The sequence below is a fragment of the Palaemon carinicauda genome, chromosome 21 (assembly GCF_036898095.1).
Source record: "Palaemon carinicauda isolate YSFRI2023 chromosome 21, ASM3689809v2, whole genome shotgun sequence".
Taxonomy (NCBI): Eukaryota; Metazoa; Arthropoda; class Malacostraca; order Decapoda; family Palaemonidae; genus Palaemon; species Palaemon carinicauda.
In genome coordinates, this window is record NC_090745.1 from 106,311,482 (window position 1) to 106,331,481 (window position 20,000).

Here is a 20,000-nt window from a genome sequence, read left to right on the forward strand (position 1 = left end):
ACAATATGTAGCAATTCTCTTAGATATTTTGGACGTCCATTGGCTAGATAAGAAATAACGGTAATTTTCACTTTAAAATGTATGGATTCAAATGCAGTAGGGTGAGTTAACTTGATTATATCTTTCCAATAATAAAATATTTTAAATGCAGAGGGTAATCTGCTAAAAATTGTATTCCACACAATATCTTCCAAAATGATTTAGGCTTACATAGCGCAGAACCAACTTGAGGATTTGTTTGGATATCATAAAAACTCTTCTCATAAATTAATCATGACCAGTTTGAATACTGGAAGTCCACACTGATCAGGGAGAAAATTGTATAAACGTTTCTGCGAGATTTCATTATTTTTGCACTAGGAGTGCTTTAAATTTTCTCAATCCAAAAATGAAACAAAGTCAAAATCATTGCATGTAATGTTAATAAAGCATTCAATCATGTATTAAGTATACAAATAGATTACTAAAGCCATTATCATACGAAAATATATAGGCTATATTGTAATTGGAAAAAAAAAATATTTAAAAGGTAATTTCAGTATTCGGCCATTCAAAGCTGATTAAACAATAGAATCAGAATCATGATATTTTAAAATACTCTATTTTTAAATGGCAGCAAAACAACATCATTAGTTTTTTTAATATTGACATCAAGAAACGCCTACATATGTGAGCAAATTTCCCACAAATAGAAAGAGCATTTTATGTCTCAGTCTCAGCTGAGATAATTGAAATATGAGAAACTCGTTACAGGAAATGAAATATAGCATTCCCCAAGGTGAAGCAAGATGAAAAATGAATAGATTAAAAAGAGTGATCTTGATGAGAGGAAAGTCAATTTACAATGAATTAGAAACAAAAGGATATTGTCAGCTGTAAGATTGTTTCTCAGTTTTAGTCAGACATGTTAAGACACTGTCGATGTAAGACAAAATCTCGACATTTAGTAATCTTTTAAATAAAGCAGTCCAGGATGAAAAGTATTCAGTCCTTGATATAACAAGCACGACCACGTGCTGGCACAAAGCTAGCTTTCTACGCTGTTAAAGATCTGCCGTAAAAAACGGTAAAAATCCTGGAATAAACTTTGCCAGGCATTTACCGTTTTATAAACGGATATATTGACGTTAAGGAATGATATTACGGTCACCAGCCCGTAAAAAATAATAACAAAGTAGGGTAAAATTACGGTCACCAACCCGTAAAAGATAATAACAAAGTAGGGTAAAATTACGGTCACCTGTATCTTACTGAAATACGGCTGAGAACAGCAAATTTTTACGGAGAGTTTCCGATTAAACATACGGTTTTGTGTGTGTGTGTGTATTCTCTCTTGTAAAACGAATTGTGTCCTGTATGATTTCCATTTTTGAATGATGCTAGAATTCTAAAAGGCCTGAATTTATACTTTTCCTTCTAAAAACAGCAGATGGTATCTAAATAGACTCGCTATGCAGGTTTGGCATGTCCACTTACTTCAAACGTAAATACGAACGTTGCCTCTTGTACCAACCGTGTATCACAAGATCGTACATAGTTCATTTTGTGTATATATTATGCTTGTATCTTCGCTCTTCCCTCGCACTAAAAAGAACCAAAATAAACATGTCTACTTTTCTCCTCTGTAACAGTGTCTGTTTTTGAACATGAAATTTCTTGTTGCTTTGAGCTTTTGTATATAAAGGAGAGTGATCTATAATAAATTTACTCAGTTGCTTTCATACTGTCTTTGAGTCACAACCTTCTCTCGGCCCGTCACCCTCTTAAACGTACATTGTCGAAGCATCAACGTCTATGAAAATGGGAAAAGGAATCGAAGTGAGATTAAAGATGGAAGCGTGAACATTATACATATGATCTTAGTAGAAGAATCACTGGCGTGGAAGAACTGAAAGAAAAAAAAATTACTTAGATAAGGCAGGAGAAGTCGAAAAAATCCGTGCATTAATGATTATTCACCCATGATAACATCTGGTGATAAAGAGATAGATAATAACCTTCAATGACCCATTCAAATGTATAAACATAATCATGAAGCTTTTTTTTTTATTTAATTTTATATTTCAGTATAATTTTGATTAGCTTACTAGGTACCAGAGTAATATCATTGGTATACGTTACAAAGAAATTCTTGATGTTGCCATGATCAATGTTGAAAAAATACTTGCGTCGAAGAACTGAGAGAACAATATCATGTAACTAAATATATATATATATATATATATATATATATATATATATATATATATATATATATATATCATTTACTTGTAAACGGCAAGAAAATTCGAAAAATTCAGTGCATTAATGTTTATTCGCCCATGACAATATGCAGCGATAAAGAGATGGAGAATAACCTTTAATGAATCAGTAAAAATGTATAAACATAATCATGAAGGTTTTTTATATTCAATTTTAAATTTCAGTATAATTTTGATTAACTTATTAGGTACCAGAGTAATATCATTGTGATACGATACAAAGAACTGTTTAATGTTAACATGATCAATGTTGAAAAAGATAAATGACTAATTTAGTACCAAAATGTACTGGCAAACTTAATGGCTCTATATAGCCACGGGAATATAAAAGTTGTTTTGCAATTCCTAGCAGAGAGAGAGAGACAGACAGACAGACAGACAGAGAGAGAGACAGAGAGAGACAGACAGACAGACAGAGAGAGAGAGCATTAGCTATCTGTTTACGCCAGGTACATGAAACCCAGCAAAAATTGTTGAATTTCCTTGTTTGCTGGTAATGTCAAATCAAGAAGGCGGTGTCAATATTTTCGAGAATGAGACACCTCGCTTTCGTCTTGTGATGATTGACCAAGGTTAGTGTGACACCAGTATGCAATATCAGATCGATCGATCGCTTCACTCAACAATGACAAGTGCAACAACGTCTAGTGTAAGACGAGAAATGAGTATGTTTAAGCATTACAGACACGTGAGTAATGGCGGATGACAACATACACGGGGAAGGAAGGAAATGTCGATGATGGTAACAGTGAGTAAATGAAAGGAGGTTATATTTCTGCATGGTAAATGAAGGCAGGAGAGATAATGTGTAGTATAGGAGGGGAGGAAAGATAATATGGGGTAAACGGGAGATGACGAAGGCAGAAGAGGGAATGAGTAGTAAATAATAAAATAGGAAAGATAATATGGAGTAAACTGGAAATGACAAAAGATTGGGGGTAAATGAAGGCAGGAGAGGAAAGTGTGCAAAAAATGAAAAGAGGAAAGATAATATGTAGTAAACGGGAGATGACAAGGGGGTGGTAAACGAAAGCAGAAGAGGAAAATACTTAGAAGATAAAGGGAAGAAAGATAATAAGGAGTAAACGGGATATGACAAGAGTGGGGTGTGTGTAAATGAAGGTAGGAAAGGAAATGTATAATAGATATAGGCTGGAAAGGTAGTATGTAGTAAATGGGAGATGGCAATCAGGGATAAATGAAGGCAGATGAAAGTATGTAGTAAATGTTAGAGGAAGAGATGACATTGAATAGTAAATGCAGGAATAAAATTACAATAAAAGGATAAAAGTAGCCAGAGATGAATTAGATGGGTGGCAATCGATGCAGGGGGAAGGTGACGTCATCTGGCTGAACATCACAACTGGCATTGACAATAGACATAAATGAAAGAAGATTAAATCAAGCAAGGTAAAGAATGATGATAATTGGAAATGAAGAGGAAAATAAGATTAAACATTTGAATAAGCAAATGAACTGAGGAATCTAGAAAAGATCGAGAAAGGTGATAAGCATTGAGAGAGAGAGAGAGAGAGAGAGAGAGGAGAGAGAGAGAGAGAGAGAGAGAGAGAGAGAGAAGAGAGAGAGAGAGATCAGTAATCTTAAAATACACGTATGAACCACCATAGTCAACTACCAGTTAAGTACTTAGTTCACTTCTAGGTCAACAAATACAAACTGAATTTCTAAGTACAGGACGTATACAATTCCCTCCTCGTCTGGCTTGAGGATTGAACACACGAGAGAGAGAGAGAGAGAGAGAGAGAGAGAGAGAGAGAGAGAGAGATCTAATGACAAGCCATCTTTTAGAAGCTAAAGAACACGAATCTCTGGCACCCCCAGCAGAGTACTATCACCCTTAACAACTTTATCATCATTATCATTTTCATCATCATCATCATCATCCCGTTCATCCTTTGCTTTGTCTCGCATGCTCACTTTTATCTTCCGTCCTTTATTACGTGTAATTACCTGTCTAGAACCGACAGCCTACAGCCAGATGCCCCCTCCCCCCAAACTCTCCTTTTCTCCCACCTCCACGTTATTACTCCCTCACTAACTACTTCACACTTTGCCCTACACCCGCCCACTCACGAGCAGAGCTGTTTCCAGAACGACTAGGTTCCTCTATCTTGCTGACAAGTCCACTGAAGACCCAGCTGACATCAGCAAAAAAAATTAGAACAGGAGAAAGATTGTGCACCGGAAGTGTGAAGGCGATTTCAAAGAACCTCCCACCTGTTTCCCGACAGCAGTCGTATCATTGCTACTGACAGAGAGAGAGAGAGAGAGAGAGAGAGAGAGAGAGAGAGAGTGTTTTGATATGAATGTGCTGACTTCGATGCTTTAAAGTACTTTCTATGGACGATTTTATTTATTTCAATTGTGGCACTGCCAAGGTATAAACGAAAATCTTGATCATGTGTACAGTACCTGACGTGGTATGTATGTATGTATGTATGTATGTATTGAAAGCTTTGTCATTATGCTTTAATTGTTATTTATTTACTTATGCTGTAGTGCATGCTCTCTTTTTCCATATATAAATATTACATTACGTAAGACTATTTCATTTTTCAATGGTCTTCAAACTTGTATCATTCGAACATATATCTCGATGAACAGCAATAATAAACACTGAAGAAGTCTTTCTTTAAAAGCTTAATAGTTAGTATCCCCTCTGAAGATCGTAGGAATCTCAAAAGGAGACACTACGCGAGAACACAAACACCTGCTTTTTCACCCAAGGGCGTTCGAGACATTTCCCTCTTTTCACTAGGCTTACAAAAATACTTCAAAATTTGTAAAAGAATCGTGCCCATGGCTCAAAACTAAGTTCATTTAATTTTCCCTTTTCTTGTTATTTTGTTTTAGGAAACCAATTCATTGGAATTCTTTAGAAGATTTAGTGCAGCAATTGTATCCAGGAATGAAAACTACTTACACAAGGTTTAAAAGTCACTCATGAATGGGAGAGGCAAGGAACAGTGAAAATGCCCTAACAGGACTATGTCGTAGAGACTGACCAAGCTAGGACCAGGGAGGGCCAGGCAATGGCTGCTGATGACTCAGCAGGTAGATTTATAGGTCCCCCCAAAACACTCATCCTTAGCTCACAATGATTGGGAGGTTTCAGACACTACAAAAAAAAAAAAAAAACAAAAAAAAAAAAAAAACGATCGGCTTTGAGCGTAGCTCCATATCCTGTCCAGCAGAACACCAGGTAGGGACGTTTCCAATAGGCCATTATAACAATTTCATGTTAGTATACGAGACAGAACTCTGAGTTGGCCAAGTTCATAGTTCGACCAGTTTACCACCTACCAGTCAGCCCAGCTGTGTTTGGGTACCAGTGTTGGCAGCTTAGGCCATGGAAGGGTCATAGGGCCTTAGGACCCGATGAGAACCAGAGGACTCAAGAAGGTAAAAAGAAAGTGAAAATAAGGTGCACATACTTGGGAAATCAGTTATAATCTGATTGAACGCTTCGGAGACCACCATTTTCCCTTTTGAAATTCTTTTCCGTCTCTTGTTTTCCCCGATTTTTGTAAACTTTTATCCTCACGAGACAGGTAAGCTACGTCGCTTCCTTCAGATCATTTGTTTTCAGTTCGCCTGTCTTTACTCTTCGTTCATTCGGATCAGGGCTCGATGAGACCACAAAGGTTTTTCCTCAAACTGGTATTTGCTTTTGAGAAAAAAAAATAATTTGAAGTTAGATGAGACCACAAAGGTTTTTCCTCAAACTGGTATTTGCTTTTGAGAAAAAAAATATTTTGAAGTTAGATGAGACCACAAAGGTTTTTCCTCAAACTGGTATTTGCTTTTGAGAAAAAAAATATTTTGAAGTTAGATGAGACCACAAAGGTTTTTCCTCAAACTGGTATTTGCTTTTGAGAAAAAAATATTTTGAAGTTAGATGAGACCACAAAGGTTTTTCCTCAAACTGGTATTTGCTCTTGAGAAAAAAAATATTTTGAAGTTAGATGAGACCACAAAGGTTTTTCCTCAAACTGGTATTTGCTTTTGAGAAAAAAAAATATTTTGAAGTTAGATGAGACCACAAAGGTTTTTTTCTCAAACTGGTATTTGCTCTTGAGAAAAAAAAATAATTTGAAGTTAGAGAAGATATGGAAGAAGAAAGCATTCATAAAAAGACAATCTAAGTTTCGAAGCTGAATTATTTGATAGCAGCTTCACACTGGCGAATGAAGAAATGGAGAAAGATAAGGTATGCTCCTGATGGATCTTTCCTCCTAGAATCAGATCCATCTCCTGCCATTCGTCTCCCTACATCTTGTCGAGGCAGTGACGTTTTAACATGAGAGAACCATTACCAGAATGTCTACTGTTTTGGCACGGTTGCAGGAATCCTAGTGGTTTTTAGAATTGTAATACTAGCAGATTTTTTTCCTTGAGGAAATGGTTTTTCTTATATTTTTTTTTTTTGTAAAAATTCTCATAGTTATCTGTCTAAAAAAGGAGTACTCTCTCTCTCTCTCTCTCTCTCTCTCTCTCTCTCTCTCTCTCTCTCTCTCTACATAATTTTAAAAGTGATAGATATATCTTGAAATGACTTAAGAATCAACAATTAAAAATATATACCCTAGAATAGTGGAGGAGTGTGTAAACTCGCTACTACAAATTAGGAGAAATACCAATTGGATTTTGAAGTGTCAAACATTTCATATAATGTGTATATAAAAACGATGAATTTGTGCATGTAAAAAAATGTATCTGTAATTTTGTAATAGTTAAATCTATCATTTAATATAGTTAAAAACGTTATTGTTAGAAACATTGAACTAGCATTCGTTAGTCAATTGCACATTTGATGCTCACTTGTTCTCGTTTTTCTTTCTCCAGAAACGTGTCATGGTAACCGAAAGGGAAAACCTCCCTCCACTAAATGGCGCTCTTATCAGACGGGGAAAAGGAAGTGGAAGTGGGAAGGGAAGAGGAAGAGGTGGGGACGACTCCTTGTCCCCAGGGGCACGCCTCGAGTCCCCCCGCCCGGGCGGAAGGGGGAAAATGTTGACCTTTTGCGCGGGTTTGTTATTCTTCTTGGTGCTCCTGATGCCCGCAGTGGCCATCAACCCCCTCTCCACCCTCGAGTGTCATCGACGTCAATATACTTACAAGGTGAGGATTAAATACTTGTTTGCAAGTGATTATTTATACTTGTGTAAGAGTGTTACGTCAAGATTAATCATCATACTTGTGTAGAAGTGATAATTCATAATTACGCAATTAATAATAATAATAATAATAATAATAATAATAATAATAATAATAATAATTACGTGAAAGTGATTAGCCAGTTTTGGGTACGTGTGGTAGGTCGAGATTAATCTTTTTCTGTGTGGAAGTGGTTAATCATATTGGTGCGAGTGAAGTCTCAGCTAATTCTCATACTTAACAGGAAATTATTAATCATACGTGTGTACTAGTGACAATTTAGGATTAATCATAATACTTGTGTGAAAGTTGTTAATCATACCTGTGTAAGAACGTTATTTATCGTTCTTGCCTGGTGATTGCCTAGTTGGGGTTCGAGTCCTGCTAAATTCCTTAGTTCCTTTGGTTGCTACCACCTCACCATCCTTGTAAGCTAAGGATCTGGGGTTTGGAGGAGCCTATAGGTCTATCTGCTTAATCATCAGAAGCCATTGCCTGGCCTTCCTTGGTTCTATCTTGGGTGGAGAGTGGGCTTGGGCGCTGATCATATGTAATATGGTCAGTCTCTAGGACATTGTCCTGCTTGATAGGGCAATGTCACTGTCCCTAGCCTCTGCCATTCATGAACGACCTTTAAACCTATGCACGAGTGACAAGACATTCTTTCGAATCAGTCATTAATCACACTTGGATATGATCATTTAATCAATATTTTTGTCATCTTGTCTTTTTATATAAGCTTAATTATTCTTATGTATAAGTGACAAAGGTATGCACATTGGATTAATCTCGCTTTTCCACGTGTAATTATCCACATCTGTATAAGAAATTGATCTAACTTGCGCTACAAGATCAATCATATAATTGAATAAATGATGAATTACTAGTGCTGTGATTAATCATAATTGTCCATAATGATATTTCATATATTTCTATTTCCTCCATTTGATAAACATTTCATCATCATCATCATCATCTCCCCAGACGCCTATTGACGCAAAGGGCCAAAGTTAGATTTCACCAGTCGTCTCTATCTTGAGCTTTTAAACCAATACTTCTCTATTCATCATCTCCTACTTCGAGCTTCATATTCCTCAGCCGTGTAGGCCTGGGTCTTCCAACTCTTCTAGCACCTTGTGGAGCCCAGATAAACGTTTGGTGAACTAATCTCTCTCGGGGAATGCGAGGAGCATGCACAAACCATCTCCATCTACCACTCACCTGGATCTCATTCACATATGGCACTCGAGTAATCTATCTTATAGTTTAATTTCTAATCTTGTCCATTTACAACAATTATTATTTCTTCTTGGGGAGTGCAAATATCATGCCCAAACCATCTCCATCTACCCCTCACCACTTATTCACATATGGCACTAGAGCAATCTCTCTTATAGTTTGATTTCTAACCTTGCCCATTTATAACGATTATTATTATTTTTCAAAAGGTACACAAGACTGACGACAACGGTCGAATATGCTGGGATTACGTCAACGTAATGAGCTGTTGGGGACGGTGCGATTCAAACGAGGTATGGTATATGGATTTTAGGATTTCTTATAAAGTATCAGTTTTTCCAGCCATCATTCTTTACATCCTGGTCTTATTAGCTCTTATAAAGTATCAGTTTTTCCAGCCATCATTCTTTACATCCTGGTCTTATTAGCTCTTATAAAGTATCAGTTTTTCCAGCCATCATTCTTTACATCCTGGTTTTATTAGCATTATTCATCTCGTTTCTCTTCCTTTTCCTCTACCTATATTTATGAACTTTATTGATATTGCAGATTCCTTCCGAGATTCTTTTCTTTCTAAATTGAACTTCTATTGTCTTCTTTGATAGGTCTTGTTCTTTTTTACTCATGTATAATGGCTTTATTTGTTAAGATACACCAGTTTCCATCTCTTTATAATTCTGTTTTATATATATATATATATATATATATATATATATATATATATATATATATATATAAATATATATGTTTATATATATAAATATATATATATATTTATAATTACATATATTTATATATATAATTAAATATATATATATATATATATATATATATACATATATATATATATTCATATATATATTTATATATATACATATTTATATTTATATATATATATATTATATATATATATGTTTATATATATATATATATATATATATATACATATATATATATATATATGTTTATATATATATATATATATATATATATATATATATATATATATATATATATATATATATATATTCATTATAAACCCATCTCAATGGTAGTTCTATTAACAATTTTGTTCATAAACCTGTTTCTTGGTATATCTCAAATACTGTATTTCTTAAACCCGTTTCTCGGTAAAGCTAATGCTTCTCAGCTTTCTTATGCTCTTCCCATACTGCGTAAAAGATGTGAAGATTTCTTCCTAAAGGAAGCCGATCAATTTCTATTTTCATCTTCCTTACTTCATTTTCCCTTCACAAATAATCCAGTGTGCAATAGTTATGCCTTTCTTGAAAACCTTCTCCAACATTTCAGTCTATTTCCAAAATCCTGTCTCTGGATTGGAGGAAATAAAATCGCCTGCCATTGCGAGCATATCTAACTTTCTTTAGTAATATATTTTTGACTCGATATATTTTCTGACTTGTGTGGCAATGTCTGGATGCAATCTTCGCTGTATTTGACATGATCGAGTTTCTCAGAAATCTCTGTTTGTGAAATATATTGACGAGTAAGTGATCTTAATGGCATGCATAACAAACTGAACTTCAAAAAGAAAATTCCAAGGATTTCACAAGGTAATGCAAACAGAAAACAACTAGTGTCTTAGAAATAAATGCTAAAGGTTAAAAGGTTAGAGGCGTCTGGTTTCAGTTCCAGTTTCATTAGAATAGATGCTCACCAGAACGTCAGCAGGGCAAGGCCAACCCACCACTGTGGTGCCCAACTACAGCAGAGCCTCCCCAGTAAACAGCTTAAACTCACGGTCCCGGGCTAAGACCGATTTACTGCCATGCGAATGCTAGGCAAACACGTTACCACTGTACTAGCCGGGGTAACCGAATTTGATAAAAGAAACAGAATATACATATAACATAAAATTCAATGAATGTACGAGCATTTAGAATAACTATTGAAATGCTGCGTCAATTACGCTTTCATTCAAGAATACTAGTCGGGATAATCCTAGTTCCCTAGATACTCTCGTTTATAAACTAATTTTTCACAAATAACTAAAGACAGATATTAAAGACAGATATTAAACCAAGAGAAGGCAAAAGGAAACTACAAACATCTGTCGTGGCATATGGTATTAGTTATCCAAATACTATAATATCTACAGTATGTATTAATGTCCATTTTGCGATTAGGAGTGACATAATATACACCTTTGTACCAACCGTGTTTCACACAATTGTACATAATTCCTTTTGTATATATTATGGTTGTATCTTCGCTCTTCCCTCGCACTAAAACGAACATGAAAATTCAAGTCTGGTTTTTCCTCTGTGATTTTGTCTGTCTTGTGAACTTGTCATGTCCTGTTGCCTTGAGGTTTTGTATATAAGGAGAGTGTTCCACAACAATATAGCTCAGTCGTTTCCAATCTGCCTTTGATTTCACAACTCCTCTCTCGGCCCGTCACACCTTTTTCATACATGCTAGAAAGTTAGATATCTGAATCTTCTGTGTCTCCTACTTTTTCTTTCTTTAGATTTACAGTTATAACAATATCTAGAAATTGCAATTATAATTTACAAAATTCTACATTGAAATTAGCATAGGAAGCTACTCAAATATTCTGCAACACTTATGTTAACTTTCGTAATTACTAGAGAGCGATTTGCATGTATACTCTAATGCTCCAGCCACCCCACCCCCACCGTTCCTTTCACCATCATTGTGAAGCGACTGTTCTAAATATAAACACATAAGTCACAATATCAATAAATGAAGCTACGGAAATCCTCCAGTCCACACCCAATAATAATCAATTATTAAATATTTTCACCAAAATTTCGTAAAAATCAATTCATAATTTTTCAAAAAATACCCACAAACAGTTATAAAAACCAGAGAGAAGAACAAAATCCAAACTAGTATTTACATGGGTGAAGATGACAAACGAAGGTATCTAAATATCCGGGATTTAAACCAAGACTCATATCGGCACCAAACTCCTTAAGATTTGTTCATTGGAGCGTAGCGAATCTGCCAAAACAAGTTTTCGAAACTTCGCTTGTTTTCTCGCAATACAGTTTCTAGACAAATATACAGAGAGAGATATGTTGATATACAAGCAAAAAGGCAGGCCACATAAATAAAAATAAAGACAGGTTTCAGTTCGAGGGAGAGAAAGAAGCAAACCTTTCCTGGTAAGATCGACTGTTTTAAACTGATAAACAAACTGTTTATATAAACAATATATAGGTTTAAAGATAATCCCGCATACACAACTTACGATCATTACTATTATCATTAACAACACTATTGCTACTTTACAATTATTATTAATTTCATGAAGCTACCTGTTGAATAACCCCAAACGACCATTAACTTGCAAAGAAAAATCCATCTCAAGGTGTAAGAAAGACCTTGTAGTCTCATTTCTATTGGTATAACATTTTACAACAAGCACCCCTGTCCAAAAAATAGTGACTAAACAAACGTTTTGAAAGATACATAGGTTCAACATTGGTATAATATTTTACAACAAGCACCACTGTCGAAAAATGATGACTAAACAAACGTTTTGAAAGATATTAAGGTTCAGTATCTATTACATAAAAAGGTAAGACGAAATGATAGGATTCGTTTAACTATAAAAACAAAAGGAAATTATGGAAATGTTCTTGTAACAATTATCAATATAATAACATATGTAAAGCTAGATTACCAAAAACATTATCAAAATAAGAAATAATTCGGTCAGACTACCAAGCAAAGTTTATTCTGAATTTTAAACAGAAATGGTTTCGTTAAAGTTCGTAGAATCTTTTTTTTTTTTAATTCAAGTAGAACAGTTTTATAAAAATCAATGTAACAAAATTAATTCTAAAATTCAAGTCTCTTACAGAAATCTCCATTTCATCAATCTAACTGATCACAAATAACACTGAATAACTAAAATTATGTACAAAAATTTTCGATGTACTATTACGAGAGTCATGCAGAGGACCGGGAGTAAGAGCAACATGGACCATTTTAGTGGCAAGAACCCCGGGGAAATTTTAAAAGCAATAATAATTGTACTAGAATTATTGCTGATAATGATTTAAATAATTTCATTAATAATAATAACTCTAATAATCTAATTAATAATGACTCACGATATAAACAACTGAACAAACTGAACAGATTACCAGAGTTTTTATCTATCATATCCTGACCAGAACGATCGTTTTTGCACAAAAATTTCAGAATCCAATAAAAAATTTAATAATTTCAGTAATACTGATAATTATTTCAAAATTATTAAAATAGTTATCATGAATTTAATAATCTTAATAATAATAATTTTAATAATTTCAAGCTCTACTTTACTTCATCTGTTCTATGCAAGTAAAGAAAATAAAAGCACAATGTTCCTCTCAGTAGAGTCCTGTTCTAAATTATGTGACATGAAGGTCGAACAGAAGTCAATCATTACGAGCGCTTATGATAATTAGCGAAATTGCTTTCTCTGACCACTATGCATCTGGACTTTTCCAATCTAAATAATCACTGGATATTTTCTCTTGGAAGTGAAACCAGAGGACGGAAATAGTCTAAAACTGATACAGTATTCGTGATTCCCCTTCTACCTTTCCATCTGATTAATGAGCATTGTACGTATACGCGCGCATACACACACACACACGCATACATTACATTGTATATATATATATATATATATATATATATATATATATATATATATATATATATATATATATATATATGTGTGTGTGTGTGTGTGTGTGTGTGTGTGACTGAGTGTGTGGGTATATGTACTGTGTATATATATATATATATATATATATATATATATATATATATGTATATATATATATATATATGTATATATATATATATCTACAATATATATATATATATATATATATATATATATATATATATATATATATATATATATATAATGTATTCGTGTGTGTGAACGTATGTTGTCGTCAAATTCATCCTATCAATAACATAAGTGGAGCACTTTCTACAACTTTCTAAAAGTATGATATTATTTTTCTTTACATATATCCAATCAACGTTATGTATACTCCTTTTATTTAAACATCTGAGCATCTAATGGATTATTGCAATTCTTGCTCACCCTTGGCATTCTGTTTCCTAGATATCCCTCCTCTTTTTCGTAAATGCTTTCGAACTACTATATTTAGATAACACTCCTTTTTAACTTAAATGGTCTTTTAGAATTCCATCTGAGCTAATCACTTTTCTCTTGGAAGTTTTTCCAAAAAATCCTTCCCCTTAACTTATCAAACCCTTTCACCAAGTCTGCAGGGATGGCAGAAAACTTTAAATCAATCAGTCAGTCAGTCACCAACTCTGTAGGGATGGCAGAAAACTTTAAATCAATCAGTCAATCAGTCACCAACTCTGCTACTTCAAGCTAGAGCCACAAATAGGAGCCTTTCTCAACAGAGCTAAGAAAAATACTTTTTAAGAAATACATTTCTCTATACAAAACCGAACATAGTATCGATATAAAAGTTTTATGTGTATTCATTTCATGAACAACAAAACGAGTTTTATCGAGAATGTAATATCGAGGCCACCATTTCCAATGGATATTTTTAGAATTGATTGTTAGAAAATCTTATGCGTATATCAATCATATACAGTCTACTCGTATGATATTATGGTATTTTCGCCTCAACCAAATAACTTACATCATTATAAACGAAAAACTTTTAATTAACGAGAAGTTCCATTCTCTCTTTCACTGGGAGATTCAATTGTACACACTCATTGTTCCCAAGTTCTGCTCATATACGAGTCTTCCAGGACAAAGTCGATGCTTAATATAATGGGTCACCGAAAGTTGACCACTTCGTAAGATTTCATAAAGATTTTGAAAAGAAACAGAAGAGAGAACAAACTTTCCAGCAGGATGTCCTATTCAAGACACCTGGACATACACGTCAGGGACAATACAGACAATCACATCAACGACCTGACAAAAAACTTACTCGAACAGATCCCAACCAAAAAGAGCCAATTCATGATATGATGAAAATATCCCAGCGAAGCATCTCGGGGATTTGAAGGAGAGACAAAAGCGGTGCTCATAACAGGTTAGCTGTTTCCAGGTTATTTCCAGGCGTTTGGTGAGGAGGAGGATGTTAACCTGCCTCAAGAACCTGGAACTTTTATTTTCGCTCTTGATTATTTCTTGGCGTCTGGCGAAGGATGAAAAGCTAACCCTTCTTCGCTAAACCTTTTAATTTCTCGTTTTAGAAAGTCTAAACATTACTTCATGAAAGAATAAGCCTCCTTTCCAAAATATCTAAATATACTTTCCAGAACGCTAAAATCTCCATTTTTGAGCCATCAACTCTACCCTTGAATCTTTATCCTTTTCTTTTAATAACGTCTGAATCTCCACACCGGAATGTCCTAATCACATCATTATCAACACTGAGATTTTAACAGGAATTTCCTAACAACGAGTTTTGAATTTCTATCAATTGTTAGTTTCAAATACTAACGCTCAATATTCGCCCTGAGACAAAAGAGCAGAGGAGGGATTTTCAGTATTGTGAAGAAATGATATAACAAATTTCCACTGCCTATATGCCACTTCTCTTAACCAGGGCTTCCACGGAAATTTTTCTTGTAACCTATTTTTTTTATGATGACTGTTTACAGTCTACGACCAACACCAGTTAGTCCCAGTTCTGATGTCAGGAGATGACAATTTTCTAAAGGGAACATCCCTAAAATACCCATAAGACCCGAAAAGTTACCACCCAATAAGTTTACTCTCAGTAATATATAAAATATTCACGATGTTCATATTAGGCCGAATAAGAAAAGTGGTTAATGGAAATCCAATTTTTCAAATGGATTAGAAATGCTAAATTCTCTGAATTAGGAAATGCACAACCTATAATTTTTCGAATTGCTTGAATAATTGACCCCTTTCTTTCTTGTCCTTCAACATCGCTAAGCCTATCTATCTCTCCTTCCAGATAGCGGACTGGAAGTTCCCCTACAAGAGGTCGCACCATCCAGTGTGTATGCACGAGGCGACACAACTGACAGAGGTGAGTTTATCAGCTGTATAAAAAAAAAGGATTGGAAATACTTGGGTATTTAGTTTACTTGCAACAAGTTTACAAATGTAAACTTTATTTTGAAGTTACTATACTCAATCCACGCACTTTATCGAAGACAATGAGCTCCTTGCTCATTGTCTTCGATAAAGTAATTTTTACTCTGAGTCCTTGGGCTTATAGCATCCTGCTTTTCTAACGAGGGTTGTAGCTTACCTAATAATAATAACAATAATAATAATAATAATGATGATGATGATGATGATGATGATGATTGTAGAATGGGAAAGCAAATTAAGATTTCAATCAGTTATCTCACGTATGTTTAATCGGCATTAATGCATAAACTCCATGACAAAGCTAATTACCAACTATTCTTTTCTTTTCTAATAGGTAACGTTACGCCACTGTGACGACGGTGTCAGTCCGGGGACGGAAATTTACGCCTTCCACGAAGCCACCCGATGTTCCTGCTTGGTCTGCAAGACGTCGGAGGCTTCCTGCGAGGGCATAAGATACCGAGGCGCCCGTCGTGCCCCTCGGGCCAAAAAACCCAGAGGTTAAAATACACCGCATTCCAAAAAGTATATTATTCCCAGACTGTTGGATCCTATCTTTATCTCAGTAATATCAGACATTTAGTATCTTGATCTCGGGAATTTCAAAACTTTAGTATCTTTATCTCGGGAATTTCAGATATTTAGTATCTTTATCTCGGGAATTTCAGACCTTTGGTATCTTTATATCGGGAATTTCAGATCTTTAGTATCTTTATCTCGGGAATTTCATATCTTTAAAATATATATCTCGGTTATTTCGGACCTTTAGTAGCTTTATCTCGGTTATTTCAGACCTTTACTATCTTTATCTAGGGAATTTCAGACCTTTAGTATCCTTATCCTTGTTATTTCAGATCTTAAGTATCTTTATCTCTTTATTTCAGACCTTTCGTATCTTTATCTCGGAAATTTCAGACCTTTAGTATCTCTATCTCGGTTACTTCCGACCTTTAGTATCTCTATTTCGGTTACTTCAGACCTTTAGTATCTTTATCTCGGGAATTTCAGATATTTAGTATCTTTATCTCGGGAATTTCCGACCTTTAGTACCTTTATCTCGGTTATTTCAGACCTTTAGTACCTTCATCTCGGTTATTTCAGACCTTTAGTACCTTTATCTCGGAATTTCAGACCTTTAGTACCTTTATCTCGGTTATTTCAGACCTTTAGTATCTTTATCTCGGGAATTTCAGACATTTAGTATCTTTATCTCGGTTATTTCAGACAATTAGTATCTTTATCTCGGAATTTCAGACTTTTAGTATCTTTATCTCGGTTATTTCAGACAATTAGTATCTTTATCTCGGGAATTTCAGACTTTTAGTATCTTTATCTCGGTTATTTCAGACAATTAGTATCTTTATCTCGGAATTTCAGACCTTTAGTACCTTTATCTCGGAATTTCAGACCTTTAGTACCTTTATCTCGGTTATTTCAGACCTTTAGTATCTTTATCTCGGTTATTTCAGACAATTAGTATCTTTATCTCGGGAATTTCAGACTTTTAGTATCTTTATCTCGGTTATTTCAGACAATTAGTATCTTTATCTCGGAATTTCAGACCTTTAGTACCTTTATCTCGGAATTACAGACCTATAGTACCTTTATCTCGGTTATTTCAGACCTTTAGTATCTATATCTCGGGAATTTCAGACCTTTAGTACATCGATTACAATAGTTCATACTGACGCACGAATTTTATCATTAGGTCCCGTAATAAAAGTATTTCACTTTGTTATTTTCAGCAACAATAGGAAATTCAAGTTATATTTAAAGTTAGTATCCAACATTCCAGCTTCGAAGAAAGATTTAGGAATATTTGCCCTTCAAGTTCTGAAGGACTTCAAAGATTATAAAGATTTCCCTTCCAGTATCAAGGACTTTACAAGATCTCTCTTAAAGTTCTGTGGATTTCGAAGGAAAGTTTAAAATAATATTCTTTAAAGTTCCGGGAACTTTGAAGAGACATTTAGAAATAATCTTTTTTCAGGTTCTGGGAACTTCCAAGGAACGGTTCCGAACTTCCTTTAAGTCCAGGGAAGTTATGGGAACTTTGGAGGATGATTGCGAATATCTCACCTTCAAATCCTGTGGACTATAAAGGAAGTTCTAGGAATATCCTCCTTCAAGTTCTGGGAAAAAAAGGCAACGTTACATTTCCGATCCTCAAAAAAAGAAAATTTTCCTTTCTATATTAGAAAAAATATACATTACGATTCGGAACAGAGATATAATTAATGTATAAGCGTATAAGATTAACTTCTAGTGTACAATTCACGCGAAAGAAAGCCGGGCCAATCGAGTAGTGTTTTAAAGGTAGTCTATCAAAGGCAGCAATGAAGATGATGATCATATTTCAGAGTTCAATTGTTATTAATGAAAAGTTATCAAACTGGATTACGTTACGTAACTAAAAGAAATGGGAGGTCGAAGAAAGTTAAGACAATACCTTATCTTCATTTGGTGTTCGATTTCTTTGTATCTAACTGACATTCTTTCCCTTTTTTACATTTTATCTCCATATATTTACCTAAATTTAATTCGTTCTCTTAGACATGAAAGTGTTTACATATACAGGCTCATACACAAGTCCATTGTTTTACAAAAAAAGATAAATATATTTTGTATATTTTCACACCCTATTGAAATAATTCTGGTCCTTTTTATAATCAGAGTGTAATGAAATTTGTCAAAACATATCCAAGGAATAGGACACAAAAGAAGTGTCATGCTGACATTACTATCTTCGAGATTGTTAAAATGAAATGAGAAAGAAGACTCAAATTATAGCAATATTTTTGGAAACTATTGTTCTTACTACGGTGATCACATAAATAAAGTTTCCTAATGCGATCAACTGATGTTAGAAAGTAAGTATTCCTGTTGTGATGTATATATAAGTTGTGGGTTAGCTGATGTCCAGTGGTATTGTCTTAATCATTATTTTGATTTGATTTAGTAGTATTTTATTTACTATATTTTTTTTTTCTGGAAAATTTAATATATTTATTTGGGCACCGTTTAGCATCCATGTGCTCAAATTTGGCAGCAAGTAGCAATATTTAAAGCATATATGTTTCTGCTACGGTGTTATCATTTGGGAAACCTAAAGAATAAATGTGCTATTTGGTTAAACATGAGAAGCAATGTGCAAATTAATGTGAAGGAGTCAGTTCACATGACATCGCTTTTATTGTTCTTGTCATGTTCTTTCTTGACCATGAAATAATATAAAGGTTCTTGTGATGTCATAATGATTACGATAACTTTTATGATGTATCATAATAAAGAGACCAAGAAAAATATAGATATGTCATAAACACTCCCGTATTTCAAAATATTATAACGACTGTTATTATATCCTTTACAACTGATTATGGTTATAACTTTAATTACATAATGTATAAGAATAATATTGTTTCTTGATTTTGACATCACAAAATTTGTAACTTAACTTAGTTAGAAAATTATAATGACTGTTATTAAATCATTTACAACTGATTATGGTTATAACTTTAATTACATAATATATACGGATAATGTTATATCATACTTTTGACATCACAAACGTTGTAACTTAACTTATTTAGAAAATCATAACGACTGTTAAATAATTTACAACTGATTATGGTTATAACTTTAATTACATAATATATAAGAATATTGTTTCATGTTTTTTACATAAAAAAAAGTTGTAACCCAACTTATTTGGAAAATTGTAAAGATTGTTATTTTTACAGCTAATTATAATTATAACTTTAATTACATATTATATAAGAGTAATATTGTTTCATGCTTTAGACATCACAAAAGTTGTAACTCAACTTATTCAGAAAACAGTGTTCCAGGGTTACATATATATATTAATAATGTTTGTATTACTCGTCTCTCGTTAATCGTAGATAAATGCGGACATTGAAAAACGAAAGAGTTGTATTTATTTTCTCTGTCTGTGGGATCATCATATCATAGTATGCCTGCAGGTATTGGCAAAATCAATAAATGTATTCCAGACAGCAGTAGCTATTTTTGTAAATAAACCCTCAACAACCTTCCCCTCTTTTCTTTGCCACCCGTTTCAAGAAGAAGAAAAAGTAGTAGTAGTAGTATTATCATTGTTACACGTATTATTATTATTATTATTATTATCATTATTATTAATATTATTATTATTATTATTATTATTTATTATTATT

The 20,000-nt window shown here is 33.8% G+C and overlaps 2 protein-coding genes across 3 annotated transcripts in view; one reads left to right on the forward strand and one right to left on the reverse strand.

Annotated features, from left to right (window-relative positions):
* Positions 1 to 17,016, forward strand: part of Gpb5 (Glycoprotein hormone beta 5) — a 36,400-nt gene extending 19,384 nt beyond the window's left edge. Inside the window, exons 2-5 of the mRNA XM_068345220.1 lie at positions 7,128 to 7,403; positions 8,888 to 8,971; positions 15,662 to 15,736; positions 16,139 to 17,016. Of these exons, the coding sequence (XP_068201321.1) occupies positions 7,137 to 7,403; positions 8,888 to 8,971; positions 15,662 to 15,736; positions 16,139 to 16,309 (597 nt within the window). The 5' untranslated portion in view covers positions 7,128 to 7,136 and the 3' untranslated portion in view covers positions 16,310 to 17,016. The remainder of the gene's footprint in view (positions 1 to 7,127; positions 7,404 to 8,887; positions 8,972 to 15,661; positions 15,737 to 16,138) is intronic.
* Positions 1 to 20,000, reverse strand: part of LOC137615393 (uncharacterized) — a 326,176-nt gene that overhangs the window by 144,576 nt on the left and 161,600 nt on the right. The window lies entirely within an intron of this gene.